The 18136-nt window shown below is 37.9% G+C and overlaps 1 protein-coding gene across 1 annotated transcript in view; it reads right to left on the bottom strand.

Moving 5' to 3' along the window:
• LOC118799623 (centromere protein P) overlaps positions 1–17912 on the bottom strand; it is a 110643-nt gene extending 92731 nt beyond the window's left edge. The window contains exons 1-5 of the mRNA XM_036559590.1: positions 17853–17912; positions 14578–14714; positions 12662–12822; positions 11935–12023; positions 4887–4975 (exon numbers count right to left, since the gene is read on the bottom strand). Coding sequence (XP_036415483.1) covers positions 4887–4975; positions 11935–12023; positions 12662–12822; positions 14578–14711 — 473 coding nt within the window. The 5' untranslated portion in view covers positions 14712–14714; positions 17853–17912. The remainder of the gene's footprint in view (positions 1–4886; positions 4976–11934; positions 12024–12661; positions 12823–14577; positions 14715–17852) is intronic.
• Positions 17913–18136: the final 224 nt, after the last annotated feature.

Raw genomic sequence — 18136 nt, 5'->3', positions numbered from 1 at the left:
GAAGGAGTCTGGGGCCATATTACAGAAACTTCTTAAAGTCTGAAATCTTATCTGTTTAGTCACCATGACAACTTCAGTTAGGACTGAATTTAAGACAGAAGCATTTACAGAACAACAGTTCTTAAGCTCATAACCTTATCATTAACTCCAGATAAGAAAACAGTCTTACAGAAACATCTTAACTAGACTAAATCTCTTAACTACTGTCCTAACTTTAAGACAACCCCAGAGCTGTCTTAACTTCTGTTTTAACCATCTGTTTATGTTGTTTTTTGCAGTGACAGGCAGCACAGTTCACTATAAGTTGCATAATAATGTTACATTAATATACACTGAAAACGGTGGTTTGACTTGTGGGATGTTTTTCTTTTCAAACACGTTTTAAAACTGCAGACACTGCAGACACGATCTCCACCATCCCCTCTAATTACCTTCGTGTGTTAATGTTGATGATACAATATTACAGTGATGGTGGTGAACAATGAGGAGACACAGCTGAACGTGTGTCGGTTTATTAGGATACAGCGGCACGCTCGGCTAAAGCATTTGGGAAATGGAAACTGAAACTGGGGAGCGACAACGCTCTGATAAACAGCACAAAGCGCTGTCTCAATATTCCTCACTTCAAGTTTATTGCATTTCAGCTTTGTTTGATCTTTTTACATCAGTAATGATAACTAACGTTAGCTGTCTGGCTAAATAACTTGATTACTTTGATTACTTGTTTACGTTTCAGCTGTGCGTGTATGGTCGGTTACTAGGTAACAGACACGACAGTTGATTGTTGACTTCGATCGAGTAAGTTAAGATCTACTAACTTGAGAAAAGATGCTGTAAGATAAGATTCCTAACTCAGGATAAGATTTCCTTCTGTAATACGAATTTGTGAAGAATCTTATCTTGACCCATCTGTAATACGGCCCCTGAAGTACAACATTACGTAGTGTAGCTTTAAAGAATGAGAGGTGATGTAGTTTTCAAAAACTGTTGAGTTACTCAGTATTTAATGTGATTTTCATGAAAGATTTTAATAATTATTTAAAAAAGCATACTCTAGTGAACTGACCCAGACCAATTTGCCTTTAACGGTGACATATTTTTTATTTTTTTTTCCAATTAAATATAGGCTCCTGTGCTCTCTGAAAGACAACTATGAAGAGTATAAAACAAATAATTTTCAAAACAGGTTGAGTTGCTCAACATTTCATGTGATTCTCAATTAAATCAGTTAAAAATGCATAAAAGTTAAATATAGGACAGAAAACAGGTTGTCAATGACAAAAACAAGAAAAAAATTCTAGAAATCAAAATCAGTGTCTTTATAATCACATCAAATCAAATCGTGAGGTGCCTACAGATTCCCACCCCAACTCTCCATATCACAAGAAATTTGGTTTAGGCCAAAATTGTACCTCAAAACTATCATAAAACAATGTTTCAGACATCCAGCACCATATTCATAACAATTTCACAGAATAATTTTCTGTGAGGGAGCTTTGAGAGGCTCTTCAGACTGCTGTTTAAACTCTTCAGATGTCTGGTTCCTATCACCACCACTGTGAACAATTCTGACTCAGTAAGTTTCTCTAGAACAAAGCATTTCACACCAAACCACTCCGAATGACTCTGTTTACATCTTTACCATTTAATCATGCAGACATGTTGTTCTCCTTTAATGTATCATTTTCCTTCCCATTTTAGAAAAGACAAAGTTAGTACTAAAACTAACTTCAAATAAAAAGAACTGATTCCACAAGACTGTGCGCTGTTTAACATCTGGTTTTCAAGTAATTCTTCAAGTGCCGTCTCCAAGCAGCAGCCAGTAAAATCCACTACAAAGCAGACATGAGAGAAACACTTTTCTTAAACTGCAGAACCATTTATAACAAACAATCGTCTCAAGGTCTGAGCGAGTGGAACAGTGCAGTAGGCTCTGTGAAAATACAAGTCGTGAAATGACCCAGGCCAAACACATTTTATGTTCTTCCAACTTAATATGGTCTTCTGTGCTCTCTGAAAGACACTTGTGAAGAGTATAAAACAAATAACATTAATTCAGTCTTTGTATGTGTTTTATCAGCTCATTTACTCTTCTGGGAAGAACAGCTCATTTTCTGAGTGTTGATTTTGTATATTAATGACCTCTGCTCTCATTGGCTGCCACAGTAGAGGAGGCGCAGTAGGGGGTGTGGCTTTGCACAGCTGCAGCGAGCTCCACAATGCCTGCTGCAGAGCACTGTACAGAGACCACAAATGATCACAAAATCATGAGAATGTCCCAGCAAAGCATGTGATTATACAGCTATGTTCAATACAGAAACCTTGCAATTCGCTTTGAATGTAGCTTTTGTTCACATGCTAATATAACGCTGAATTCTGCTAGCCTGGTAATGGGGATTTGCCTGTTACATTAGCATTAAGCCAATGGTGAATCTTTGCATTTCACAGCAGCTCTACATTAACTGCAGACACTGGAAGCTTGTAACCAAAAATCTTTATAGGGAAGTCTGTTCAATTGGTGGCCATCTTTGCAACGCCGTCAGATACTTATTTCCAGTCATACAAGACCAGGGGTCGTATTCCAGAAACTTCTTAAGTCTGGAATCTTTTCTTATCTTCTTAGTCACCATGACAACTTCAGTTAGGACTGAATTTAGGACAGAAGCTATTACAGAACAACAGTTCTTAAGCTCACAATCTCATCCATTAACTCCACATAAGAAAACAGTATAAAAGAAACATCCTAACTAGACTAAATCTAACTTTAAGATGAACCCCAGAGCTGTCTTAACTTCTGTTTTAACCGGCCGTTTATCGTTTTATGCAGCACAGTTCACTGTAACTAACATAATGACTCCACATTTATCGACACTGAAAACGGTGCTTTGACTTTTTTTATAACAGCATTTTAAAAATCTCAGACGCTGCAGACACGATCTCCATCGTCTTATTACCTTTGTGTGTTAATGCTGATGATAAAATGTTACGGTGATGCTGGTGAATAATGAGGCGATAGAGCTGAATGTGTGTCTGGTCTGCTGGAGAACAGACATGACAGTTGATTGTCGAACAGGTTAAGATCTCCAAACTTGAGATAAGATGTTGTAAGATAAGATTCACCAAATCAAGATAAGATTTGCTTCTGTAATACAAATGTGTGAAAAATCTTATCTTGACCTGTTGGATCTTAACTTAAGACAAAGAGATAGGACGTTTTGACCCAGGCTCCTTGAAAGGGGAGAGACCAAAATACTCAAACCTGAAGGTCAAATTACAGTTTCAAAAACATTTGGAATCACCAGTAAAATGTGACGAAAACCTCATGAATAATAGTTTGTAGCGTTTGGCTCAAATTTTTTTGGCTTGTTCTGGCTACTGGGGTTCTAATAGCGCCAAAGGAAAATCGTGGATACACCAAAACAACAGAGAGTTCATTTTTCATGGCTTCTCTGATGGTGGAAACAGTGACAAGTAATGCATATGTGAACTGTGAAAGAAAAATGCAGTCTCGCTTACCAGGTCTCCTTTATCACACATCAGAAAAAGCCACAAGCGCCTCCATTCAAGTTCTGTTAAAACTCAGTTATTAGCAGCAATTTACTGCAAGTGATTTCATAGACTATGTCCTGAACATGGAAGATATGCACTGATTCCCTATTAACCCCTTACATGGCCATGGGCCCAGTGGCAAAGTTTATTACACACTTCTATAACCTAAGAACAGCTCAACCAGTTTGCACTGAAGTCCCTGTAGTCACTGAATAATAAGCCTTAGTATGCAATAAGCTTTCCCAGGGTTAAAATAGTCAGCTTCATGCCCTCTCAAGGATCCCAAGGGTGTATGTGTGGAAAGTGCGGCATGCTGTTTAGTCATTGACCTGCTATTTCAGTGGTTCTCAATCCTGGTCCTGGAGTATCACTGCCTTGCATGTTGTAGTGTTCTAATCATTAATCTAATCAGCTTTAAGAAACAGTTAAACTGTACTTTGTACAGTTAAACTCAAGTTAAACCCAAAGTTAGTTTGCTAACTCCTACATTCCAGCATAGCAGTTCAACCCTTCGTGCACAACAAAAGAAAAAAAAAACATGCATAACCAGCAGTTGTACAATACAGCTCTAGAAGGACAAGTCATCAGTTAACGTGCAGTCCAGGTCACATTACAAATAAGAAACTAAAGATAAAACTTTCTCCAACAAAATTATGCTGACTCCATTGATCAGAATCAGCCATCAAACATTTTTTCCCCTCATTTTACAATTACCACTGGATAACATCCAGGAGAAAAGACAGATTAATACAAGCACGAACAAACATAACTAAAGAACAAAGGCTGTCCAGGAACTAATCTTGTGTCCAATTGCTAACAGGACCATTTTGCAGACATCAAGGGTTACACAGGAAAATATAAACATACAAACATATTACCTTTTACATATCCTTTTAGTTGCCCTAATGGGGTATTTTATTTCTCGCAATATTTTGTAAAGTATTTCATCCTCAGTTGTAACATAATGTAAATCTTTCCGCTGAGTAAATTTCATGGACAATTTCAATCCATTGTTTTTTTTGTGGGGCTCCTGCTGCTTTCAATTTTCTTGTTATGGTCTTTTTACTTGCTACCAATAATATTTTACACAGGTATTAATTTCCCAAAATAAAGATTTACCCATGGAAACAAACATAATTCCAAATAGCACTTCCAATCTCTTGCCAAAAACACAGAACTAGCCATCAAACAATTTAACCTGTATCTGCATTATCATACCCAAAAATCAACCTTATCATTACCCATTTGTGCAGTTGAATCTAATTCTGTGACATATTAAGCTAATATGAATAAAGAGTTTACTGGAAGTGAGCAAGTGGTGAAGAGATTTAACCCACCTTGACACAAACGCACACAAGTCTTTAAACTCAGCACCATCCAGTATGATGTTGAGGTCAGTGATCTTCTGAAGGGAGCAGTCACTATCCTGCAATTAGAAACATGGAGTTCATTAGAAATACTAAGTAGAACAGTATGGAGTGTCTAGTACTCTAGAGCTGAACACTAGAACTCTAGTCCTGGGGGTATTCCACAAAGCTGGATTTCTCAATTAGCCAGATAACTTAGGCCAATGATGAGGACTGTCCGACGGGAACGTCCCTCAGCCCCTTTACTACTGGACAGGCTTGACTTTGGGCTTAAGTTATCTAGCTAAACTGAGATATTCTGCTTTGTGGAACCCTCCTAATGAGCCAGTGTCCTGCATAGTGTGGCTACTGTCCTACTCAAACACACTTAATTTAGCTCATCAATTATTTACTAGGTTTATTAGGTTTGTCAGAGTGGGGAAATCACCAGCCCTCCAGGACTGGAGGTAATATCTTGCTCTAGATTAAATAAAAAAATCTCAGCAAATCTGTGGGCCAGCAGTTCATTTTTTACTTAACATTTTGTCATGACCCGAATTGGCCACTGTTTATTCAAAATATGCCAAAACTGCAACAGCAAAATAGGCACTGAATACTTATTCAAAACTAATTCTAAATAAAAATAAATTGTTTTAAGCATTTTTTAAATTGTCTGTTTGCTTAAACTAGACACCAGGGGTCTTTTCTTTTTGTGCAACCGCCCATAGATCATTGCTGGAGGAAGGGGTTCAGATTTTACACTATGTTGCAGTGCATGCTGGGGACTGTAGCACATCTTAGGGTGAAACGGGCTAATAAGAATAGAAAATTGAAACATTTTGCAGGCCGAATGGGACTGTGTTACAGGCCTGACTTGGCCCGCGGGCCTTGTGTTTGACACATGGGCTCTAGAGTAAGGTTTAATGACTGACTAATACAACTCCACTTTTTAGGTTTGCCGAGTTCCAGGTGACTCCTGAAGCAAATCTGTTTTTACCTATTGTAAAATTACAGGCTGTCTGACATGACTTGGATTATTCACTCAGGCAAGAACTCCACTGATCTAATGTGAGGCACTGCTCCTAACTCCCAGCTCGCATCCAATATAATTACTGCTAGGGCTGGGTATCATTACAAAATTTTAGCAAACGATACCAATACCTTCATTTCATTACCAGTTCCTGAATCATACTTTTTTGGATACTTTCTTTTTAATTATAAACCAAAAGTAGGTGTGGCTTAAAAAAGTGAGGTGATTGAAGTGGGTGTGTTTACTGATCACAGCGGATTGCAGGTTAATCAAGCGGGTTAATAATAAGCTTATACAATGCAAATCAGAGATCCAACCAGCAGTCCAGATTGAAACATGCATGTCTATTGGCTCATGGACACAATTGGCCACTTGGGTACTGAAATTTGATACTGAATGGCAAGGGTACTCACTTTTCAATACTCCGTAGTACTGAAGCAACTTTGTACCATAAAAACACTGATTTTTGATACCGAGCACTAACCACATAAATCACTCCTTAATTACCTCCCGTGCTGTGCGCGTGTAATTTGATTCAATCATTTATTCATTCTTTTCAATGTGTTTGTAGCAGAAACTCATCAAGATGAGAACAAAAACAAAGAAAAGTAATGAAATATAAAGGTGTTGACATGGAACGTTTGTCAAACTAGCAAAGTGTTTATATTTGATGTGTCAACTCAACTGTGGTCCAAGTCAGACTTAAATATTTAGGGTTAAAGCTGCTGTGTCTCGGACTCTACCATCGCTCTCCAAGACCTCGTAACTCATCTGAGCACTTTTTATGTAAGGTAGGCTTTGCTTTAAAACAAACAGCGATATACTCATCAGCACAATTACTATAAAAATACATTTTCTTATTTATTTTGGGAATCTTGTGGTTTTGACTCTATTGCTTTAATAAAATAAATACCCACAGCAATATGGGCTGGTGCAGATATCCAATACTTTCCAAGTAGATATCTTAATGCAGATGCTCATACATAAACATTTCATAAACTATCTATGAATCTCATAGTTTAGTATTAAATGTATCATTTATTTGTATAGGTTCAGAAGAAGAGCTGAAAGAGTGCAATTTTCACATCAAAAGAACTGTAATTGTAATTATATCCTACATTAGTCACAGCTGTATTATGCTTTAGGTTGAGAAATTTAACCTACTTGCACAGAGCTCGTAAGCAGGCGTTCTGGCACACTGCGTTAAAGCCTGAAGAAAAATCCATAAAACATCTTAAGTGAATTCCGGCATAAAGTTTCCCCTTTAACTGAAGCGAGCTGTATATAATCTCTTCACTGAAATATTTAGGAGGGAAGTGAAAAAAATCTATAACTGTAAATTGAGTTTTAGACCCTAAATTAAAGTTAAAATCTGAATCTAAATTAAATAAAATCTGCAAAGTTTAAATGTAATTTTATAGCTTTAAATGTATCCCTTAAGCATGCAACTTATGATAAATACTTATGATGTTTTCTGTAAGTAGCCACTAGACCAGGGGTCGGCAACATGCGTCTCTTTTACTGCCCTGTTGCGGCTCCACAGCAGAATTAGAATTTTAGGTAAAAATAAAATAATCCTCCTTTACAGTAAAATAAAGCTCTGCTTGGAGTAAATGTAGCCTATATCTGATAAATTACCAACCTTTGACCCTGAAGGTGGGCACGCAGACTGTTGGTCACCATAGCAACACAGACAACCATTTCACCTAGCTAGTAGCTAATGAAAAGGCAAAGGTAAAGATTTAGGACGATCGTCGATAATTTGGAGACAACAGACTTATTTACATTTATAATCACTCCAGCTGGTTTCCTGATACACTGAATCTGCAACAAGAAACGGTCAAACACTAAAAAGTCGAGAGGCTGAAGTCAGATTCTCATTCGCCAGCCTCTTTGAATTTTCATGTTCCACCTTAAATGGTGCAGCGGTTACAATCTGTTGCCTCAGACACCATTTAAAGTGGAACGAAAAAATTCGAAAAAGAAGCTGGCGAATGAGAAGCTGACTTCAGCCTCAAAAAAGGCAAACGTTAAGAGACATTTCACAAGAAACTATTTTACTTTTGGAAAAGTTTATATCAGATTCTTTAGTCTATACTAGCACTTTAGCACATACTGGCGCAAGGCTGAGGTCAGCTTCTCATTCCACCTTAAATGGTGCAGCAGTTGAATTCTGGCATCTCAGACACCATTTAAGGTGGAACTGGAAAAAACGGAACAAGAAGCTGGTGAATGAGAAGCTGATTTCAGCCTTGGAAAAAGTCTAACATTGAGACCATGATTGTTTAGTGAGAAGACTAATGAGCCAAAGGACCTTTTCTTCCTCTCCCAAACAAGCATATTTGGGCGTTGTATTCCTTTTTGTATGTCTTTTACAGTGGCAAATTGAGCATACTACATATTATACTACATATTATACATACATACATATACATTAAAACATAAATTCACTGTGGTTTATCACATCTTTGGAAAGCTGAGTTCAATTTCCTTAGCCACACCCCGGCCTGATTACTGCCACACCTGTTCTCAATCAAGAAATCACTTAAATAGGACCTGCCTGACAAAGTGAAGTAGACCAAATCCAGATCAAGATCCTCAAAAGCTAGACATCATTGCTGCGATCCAGAGAAATTCAGGAACAAATGAGAAACAAAGTAATTGAGATCTATCAGTCTGGAAAAAGTTATAAAGTTATTTCTAAAGCTTTGGGACTCCAGCGAACCACAGTGAGAGCCATTATCCACAAATGATGAAAACATGGAACAGTGGTGAACCTTCCCAGGAGTGGCCGGCCGACCAAATTACCCCAAGAGCGCAGCGACGACTCATCCAAGAGGTCACAAAAGACCCCACAACAACATCCAAAGAACTGCAGGCCTCACTTGCCACAGTTAAGGTCAGTGTTCATGACTCCACCATAAGAAAGAGACTGGGCAATGAATGGCCTGCATGGCAGAGTCGAAAACCACTGCTAAGCAAAAAGAACATAAAGGCTCATCTCAGTTTTGCCAGAAAACATCTTGATGATCCCCAAGACTTTTGGGAGAATACTCTGTGGACTGACGAGACAAAAGTTGAACTTTTTGGAAGGTGTATGTCCCATTACATCTGGCGTAGAAGTAACACAGCATTTCAGAAAAGGAACATCATACCAGCAGTAAAATATGGTGGTGGTAGTGTGATGGTCTGGGGCTGTTTTGCTGCTTCAGGACCTGGAAGACTTGCTGTGGTAAATGGAACTATGAATTCTGCTGTCTACCAAAAAATCCTGAAGGAGAATGTCCGGCCATCTGTTTGTGACCTCAAGCTGAAGCGCACTTGGGTTCTGCAGCAGGACAATGATCCAAAACACACCAGCAAGTCCACCTCTGAATGGCTTAAGAAAAACAAAATTAAGACTTTGGAGCGGCCTAGTCAAAGTCCCGACCTGAATCCAATTGAAATGCTGTGGCATGACCTTAAAAAGGCGGTTCATGCTCGGAAACCCTCCAATGTGGCTGAATTACAACAATTCTGCAAAGATGAGTGGCCAAAATTCCTCCACAGCGCTGTAAAAGACTCACTGCCAGTTATCACAAACGCTTGATTGAAGTTGTTGCCGCTAAGGGTGACCCAACCAGTTTTTAGGTTTAGGGGGCAATCACTTTTTCACACACGGGCCCTGTAGGTTTGGATCTTTGTCTAATATTTAAATTTGTTTGGTGATCTGAAACATTCAAGTGTCACAAACATGCAAAAGAATAAGAAATCAGGAAGGGGGCAAACACACACACACACACACACACACATACATATATATACATACACACACACATATATATATATATATATATATATATATATATATATATATTACACAGTATGTTTTTCCTTCTCCTGTAAAGTTACCATTTTGGAGCTACAAGGTTTTGTTCTGACAGCAGTGATATATATTTCAGTATGGATTATCAGTGAAATAGCTCTGATGCAGATACATTTTTAAACAATTATCTGCTGATATTGATATGATTCTGATACCTTTGTTCATCTCTAACATGCATTACGATTTTCTTTATTTTTGCCTAAACTCTCTATTGTGTGTGGTTTTCCCCAACCACACTACAGAATGAATTACACTGCAGAGTGAATGCTTTATTAGAATTTCATCAAAGCATGCCGAGGATGTTTGCCTAACCATTGTTAAATTTTCTCTGCATTTCTTAGTCGATCTGGGTGGTGCATACCAAAGCAAGCAGTCAGCCATCAATGCTGAAAGGCTGCACAAAGAAAGTCACACTCAGAAGAACTGATGGGATTAAAAGCAGGCGATGAGTGTAATAAGATGAAGGATCATCATCATTAAGAACTATAAACCTTTACGAGACAGCTAAGTGTATTTACATTTCTATATTTCTCCTTCAGCAGACACTTCTCCAGAGCGCCATACAAAACGTGTTCTTAGCCCTGACATAAGTAGAAAGATTGTTTAGACAGCTTAATGAAGACACTTAATGCGGAGCAAGTATATTTAATTTCCAGACCGTTTGCTATGAAATCAGAGAGAACAAAGATGACCTGTTAAAACCATCTTCTGGTAGCATGGGAGTAAACTGTGCAGCTTTAAAGGCTGATGCCAAAGTGACAGCACTTAACTTTAGACAGTGGTGCCTCAGTGCCCTCTAGTGCTGAGTACAGATATTTGAATTGGGGCTGAGGTTGATATTGTGCTGCCACCACTGGTTCACAGTGAGTAACACTCACAGTCACTTGCTGACTAAGTTCTAGACGTGACATGATGATACAATATTAGATGTTGGCATCGGCCTAGAATTTCCATATTGCTGCAATTCTAGTTTTAAGTCACGCTCATTTCAATTTAAAAAAAAAAATCAATTTCTCACAATTTCTGCATAATTTAATGGCCAAGATGTAAAGAAAGTCATTCAGAGTGGTTTGGTGTGAAATGCTCTGTTCTAGAGAAACTTAGCCAGAATTGTTCACAGTGGTGGTGATAGGAACCAGACGTCCACCTCTAAGAGCTCCCTCACAGAAAGATATTATATGAAATGGGTATGAATACACCGCCTGATTCTTTTTTATGACAGTTAGAAGATTTTGGCCTACGACATATTTTTAAAATATATTCATGGTGTAGAGGTTCATGCAGATACACATGTATGCAAAAGTTTGGGCACCTCTGCTTGAATCATGTTTTGTTGCTTTTCTAAGTGAAACTATTAGGTATCCATCCTCGCCAGAGAACACACTTCACATTTTAACGTACAGTTACTGTTTATTTGCTGGATATAACATATTCGAAAAAATAAAACGAAATGTGACATTAAAATGTGCTGAAAACTGAAGTGTGCTCTCTGTAGAGGATGCATTAACTTATTTTCACTTAGAAAAACAAAAAAACATGTAATTTGACCAGGGGTGCCTAAACTTTTGCATATGAAAAACAGAACCCAAAGAAGACCCTAAACCTACCACTATTTTATCTTCATCAACATTACATACACTTTAAAAAGATGGTTCTTCAAGGGTTCTTTACTAATGAAAATGGTTCTATATAGCAGCATGAACACTCAAAGAACCCTCTGCATGATTAAAGGGTTCTTTGCATCTTGAAATGGTTCTTCAGACTGATGCAGAATGTGTTACAAGCAAGTATTATAACATCAGAACCCTTTTTGGTGCTAATAAAATGGCTATATTTGTGCCCCCCCCCCCATCAAACTACTCTGAACAACTTTTGCAAATAACTTCCATTTCCAGTGTTTTTATCAAAAGAAACTGGTACATTATCTCATCAGTTAATGTAGGCATATGAGAAGAAAGTCAATTTTCTTAAACACTGCTTTGATACTTTATGATCAGTCTCGTATACTGAAATATTTTAAAACAGAATCTGCAAAAATGTTGCATAATGCTTGATTTTCATGCCTTCATGTTTGAATATCAAAATGACATTTAGAGGTGAGTAAACAAGGTGTGTCAGTTGTAAACATTAAGATTTTTTTTTACCTGAATGTCAACCAGAGCAAATTCAACTTGGAATGAAAGAAAGCAGCAGTGACCAGTCAGTCTGTATTGTTGAATGGTTTTCCTCTCATCTGAAGGATAAAGAAAATCACAGGGAAACAATATACGTTGAACCTATGAATCAATACATTCTGAAAGAATACATCAATAATAAACTTAAAAAATCATTAGCTTTAGAAATGTAGATGAAGATCTAAAAGTAATTAGTAAAATGTTTTCTAATTTAAAAAATTATTTTTCGCTGCCCTTCCTAACAAATACACGCTGCTAGAAAAAAAAACATAAAATGTGGCCTGTGCAAAAGTTATGGCATATTTTTTTGCCCACGAATATGTCAAACTCCGAAAAATAAAAATTGTACACCACTATTTGCAGACAAATGTCACTTTTAGGTTTCCTACAAAAACTAAACGAAGGTCAATTTAGGACAGACCCCTCATCACATACTCTACATGTCTAAAAGTATCCAGGAAACCGGTCTAATGAGTGCATTCAGCTACTTTAAGGTGCCTCACCTGCTGACACGTGTTTAAGTGTGCATACAGCTTGTATAATCCACATAAGAAAACACTGACCAACAGCATGGAGCTCTGGAGCAGCCATACAGGAGCGTGAGGTCACCGTGCCTAATACTAAACATGGGCTAGAGGGGTATAAAGCCCCCCCCCAGCATTCTCTGATCTATATATATATATATATAAGATCTTACTTTTCTCCAGTGTCTTCACGCAGCACTCTGTGAGGGTTATTCCACTGATCTTTGTCTGTCTTCCAAGGTCCTTCTCAGTATCAGTAATTTCTGCTATGAGCTTCGAAACATCTTTCTTGAGTGTCCCATCTCCCTTCTCCTTCTTGTTGTACAGAGTCTGTCTGGAAAAGAAAGAAAAGCCACCAAAACACAATGTTTATACTGAAAGGTAAATTTAGGCTATACATGCTCTGCATATATGCATCTCAGGGCCCCATCACAGAAAATCAAATTTTTCTCAATTTTAGAAAAGAGTTTAATGTAAAGTTTCAAAACGTGCGGTTCACTCTCCAGCCTGTTTAGTCCATATATAGTAACAGAAGGCATTTTTCCAGTAGGCAATTCGGACAGTATGGTTACAAATCCAAACCCAGAACATTCCACACCCTGGTCAAGTAGCAGTGTCCATTTTCAATCCCACAACAGAACCATAAAAGTAGGCACGGTTCTCCTTAACCTGTGCAGTCACATGATTTTTCACAAGAATTCAGCGTCTACAAGAAACACAACAGTGGCAACAATGGAAGAGCTTCAAATTCTGATTTATCTTTTAATAAATTTGGTTTTTGCGAGTGACAGACAGCAATTCTGACTCACTAATGTTTTTAATAACAGTCTTCTGGTTCCACTCAACCGTGTGACGATGCTGTAACAGTTGGGTTTGACCAGTCAGTGGTTTACACCATTATTAAGTCCACCCACATGTTGCTGTTCGACACACTCAATACCTCGAAAAGCCAACCAAATTCAGAACTGGTACTCACGTACGGCTCACGCGGAGGTGAAAATGAATACAAACAGCGAGATCACAGATTTGAAATAGTTCTGGGCCGCACGGCTGCTCGAAGAGCGCCAAGAGCTGCAAAACAGCCTACTTTGAATTCGTTGTTGTTGTGATGTCACAAAAAAACAAAAATTACACACATCTGCCTATTCAGCCTACAGCAGTTTAGCCCCACCCACTCAGCCCAGACAGGACAGCCAATCAGAACATTTACATATGTCAATCATGAATGCACAATAACAACAACAGCTTTTTTATATTCTTGAGGAATTAAAGAGATGATTTAAACGGTCATGGATGATGATGGAGATGATGATGATAAGAACCAAGTCACTTAATAAACTCACTGCTATCCTGGACAACCTATCACACCCCCTCCATGACCTACAGGTCAGACAGCGGAGTACCTTCAGCAACAGACTCATTCAGCTCCACTGTAGTGAGGAACGGTACAGGAGATCGTTTGTACCGACAGCAATCACACTGTAGACTTCGTCACTGTGCCGGGACATTACTGTATACCGAACTACTGACAGGACAGACTCACTAAGCGCCAACTGGAGATTGTGTGTCTCTACTCTTTAATATACAGTGACACTTTGTTTACACATCCATACATGTTGCATATTGCACTGCCACTTGTTTATACACCCAGGCGTATTGCACAACTATTAACATGTTATCGTTTAGTGTTTAGTCACTCAGTTCACCAACTGGATGTGACATGCACCACTGCACTGTCACCTGCATAATATTTATGCGATTTTACTTATTCTCGCACTGCACATTACATTTTATACTTAAATTTAAAAAAAAATTAATATATCTTTACTTCTTCTATTTATGCATCCGTATAATAGCGCATGGCAATACTTCTGCTCTTGTTTTGCTCTTTACTGTACTTTGTGCCACTGTAATTAACAACATTCCCTCCGTGATTAATAGAGTGATCTATCAATCTGTATCTATCTATAAAACCACATAAACGTTATAAGTGGACCTGAGATCAAAAACACAAAAATGAAGGATATGGGCCCTTTAACCTTTACTGTGTCTATTCAAATGTGTTTTCAGGTCTTCTTTCACTACTTACAGAACACTTTGCAGGGCTTCTCCATGTTGAAGGGAAATAGCTCGCACACAGGAATCCTGCTCAGCTTCACACGCCTCGATCTCTCGCTGCAGTAGTTTCAATTCCTCTTCTAATTTTTGCTCCATGGTTTCCATGTCCTACAGGAGAAAGCACAGATATAGGGTTAACGCTGAAAGCTTTAAGTTAGAAAAAAACAACAGCTTATGCCTACGAAGCGTTTAAAAACAGTTCTGTACAGCACCAAAAGGGTTCTTTTTAGTACCATATAGAGCTTTTTGCTTTGAGTGCAGGGATGCATGATGATACAGGAATCATATCATTATTGGCAGATTTGAATGTTTGTTTTAAAACAATTATTAGCCTCAAACCGATACTTACATTTGTCTAATTCAAAACAATAGTAAATTATGCATTAGTATTATTATTTTAGAAGAGCACAACATTGAGGTGACAATGAGCCACTATGCTAAAATATTTTATTTATTTTACGTTATTTGTTTGTTCTGTTATTCAAATCCAGGTGGATCAAGCCCAATTGCTACATTTCATAAAAGTGTGTTTTGTCATTGACATATATGTTTGTGAAAAATATCAGATGTTGGCATCGACCTGGAACATCCATATCGCTGCATTCCTAGTTTTAAGTCGTACATGTGCACTGAATTTTCTATTTTCTAGGGAAAGTCCAGCAATTTCTCACAATATCTGCATAATTAACTGATTCAGATGTAAACAAAGTCATTCTGAGTGGTTTGATGTAAAACACTTGGTTCTAGAGAAGATTATCAAGGTAGAATAATTTACAGTGGTGGTGATAGGAACCAGACATCTGAAGTCTTTAAAAGCTCTAAAGGCACAAAGTTATCACATCGAAATGATTATGAATATCTTCACCTGTTGCCTAAGACACCAGGTAGGTTACAGGGATTTAGCCTAGTCTTAGACAAGTGAACATGCTAAATGGAGATTCTCCATTGATAGAAAAATGTAATCTAGGACTAAGATTAATCCCCAAGAAATCAAGCCCTTATTTCATGATAGTTCTGTGAATTTTATCACTATCAACATTATATATAAAAGCTCTGAAGACATATGTAGGTTCAACACTCATTTCGGACAGAAGGCTTTTTTTTAAAGAGGCTTTTTTTGTGTTGTAGACCAGTTTTTCCTCAGCCCGGGTCCTGGACGCCCACTGCCCTGCACATTTTAGTGGTTTTCCTGCTTTAACACAACCACTTTAACTCAATGAAGGGCTGTTAATGAGCTGATTAGTTGTATCAGGTGTGTTGGGAGTAGAGATGAAGCGGTTACCGGTTTCACGGTAAACTGCGGTAAAATTAATGACGGTTAGTAGTACCGTTTGAACTTTGAACTTTAAAGTATCGTTAAAACCGCGGTCGATTACCGCGGTGTGAAAACTCTGAGATTCGGAGATATTTCAGCCTTCTAAGAAGACCAAGTCTGACGTTTGGTCATATTTTGGGTTTTATAAGAACGAAGAAGGAAATCCCCACAGCTGAAGACACACTGTGTGAGTTCTACACTGTCTGCAGCTCACAGCGCGGTCACGCAATTCCTCTGTGATTTTGGCTGTTTTTCCTGGTGCACTGTGTTGATTAGGGGTTCAGCGCCACAACGGCACAATAATGCTGCAGTTGCAGTTCGGACAGAAACCCCCGAGTGCAGCACTTCTTAGAAGTAGTCATTTTCCATTAAGACCCACCTCAGAGTTGATCCAGATTTAATTCTCTATGCAGGGAAATCCCTAGTTGTAATTATTATAATAATAATAATAATAATAATAATAATAATAACAGTGATAATAATAATAACAGTAATAATAATAACAACAGTAATAATAATACATTTGCTATTCTTTTGTTTACAGAGTATTACAAGTATTGTAAGTAATTCAAAAATAATACTAAAATTGTACTGACCTTATTTTTTAATGTTTATGCAAATAAAAAGTGCATATTGCTGCCAATTCTATTTGTGTTAATATAAAAGTTGGTGAAACGAGTTTCAGTTTGTGTATCAGTATTTATTTTTTTATTTATTTTACTTTTCAACACATTTGAACAATATCGCAATAATACTGATAGTCGTGATAATTTTGGTCATGATATCGTGATATGAAATTTTGATTTCATTTCATCTCTAGTCGGGAGCCAGGAAAACACTAGACAGTACAGGGCGGTGGGACTCCAGGGTTGACAAACATTCACACTACTGCACAGAAAAACAGCCAGTTACGTTTTTTGCAACGTACCTTTTCACATCAACCCACACTATATGACTTTACATATCAATGTGTGAATTATTCATGTTTCAATGATTAAGATGGAAACAAAGTAACTGAGTGGTTTGATGAGAAATTATAAATTGTAGAGAATACTGCTAACATCTTTACAGTGGTGGTGATGGGAACCAGGGGTCTCCATGTCTACAACACAAATATAGACATTCTATTTACTATCCAAAACCACCAGTAAACCCACACGTATCCTCTGAGTCTTTATATGTAATGTTAATGATGGTAAAATGGTGGAAAATCTGAAAAAATAACTTTTTGTCAGGGGGCTATTTTGCCTCACAACACCCTGCATGTATCTCTCCGCCATGAATGGCTTCAGAAATGATGTTTTATGTCAAATCATTACCTCAGCACTACATAACACAGTATCTCAGATATCAGGCTGTGTATTCATGACAATTTCATATGTTTCTGTGAGGGAGCTTTCAGAGGTGGACGTCTGGTTCCTATCATCACCACTGTAAACAAACTTGACAGGGTAAGTTGTTCCTTTAGAACGCAGCATTTCACACCAAACCACTCTGAATGACTTTACATCTTAATCGTTTAATTATGCACAAATTTTGAAAAATCGATGGAGTTCCCCTTCAAGTAGTAACCTAACCTAGCTAACTCCCAACTATGGAGACACGTATCCAAGATTATCCAGTCCAATAAACTCGACTTACTACTTGACTAACTTAGACTGGACGAAGTAGACAAAAATAAAGATTAACCCAGTTTTAACCGAAACTGTTCTCTGTTTGAGTTAAGCCTCGACTAGCTGACCAGGTTAGCTAGGTTAACTAACTGGGTGCGGAGAAGCTTTGGCACAGGCAGAGCAAAAAGCTGCAAGATTCACTAAAATATGATAAACAGCGTCTAATATTTAAACTATGTGGTCGCTTAACAGTTAACCTACTGTCTGTTTTCTCATGAAAACTCGCTCATTTTTCTTAACTGTTCACTGACAACTTACTAATATCGCCACCTCGACTCCAAATCCTGTCGGTTTGTTTGTGACAAATTCCGCGCCAAATCCAAGCGGAGCCAGAGAGCGTGTAGAGAGGAGACTCGCCACTCAGTAATGTGTTCTGGGTTTGTCAAACGCTAGAGGGCGCTCCTGAGCTAGTCTAAAATGAATGGGTTATTATGGAGCATTTCAGCAAAATCACAGTTTGTAAATCCTTCAGCCTGTTTTATGTAGAAAATGCGTTCACTTCCTGAACACAGAAATCCTAAAACATTTTAATTCTGTTATAT

The sequence above is a fragment of the Colossoma macropomum genome, unplaced genomic scaffold, assembly GCF_904425465.1.
Source record: "Colossoma macropomum unplaced genomic scaffold, Colossoma_macropomum, whole genome shotgun sequence".
Taxonomy (NCBI): domain Eukaryota; kingdom Metazoa; phylum Chordata; class Actinopteri; order Characiformes; family Serrasalmidae; genus Colossoma; species Colossoma macropomum.
The sequence above is the reverse complement of the archived record's forward strand: the minus strand, read 5'-3'. Positions and strand labels throughout refer to the sequence as shown.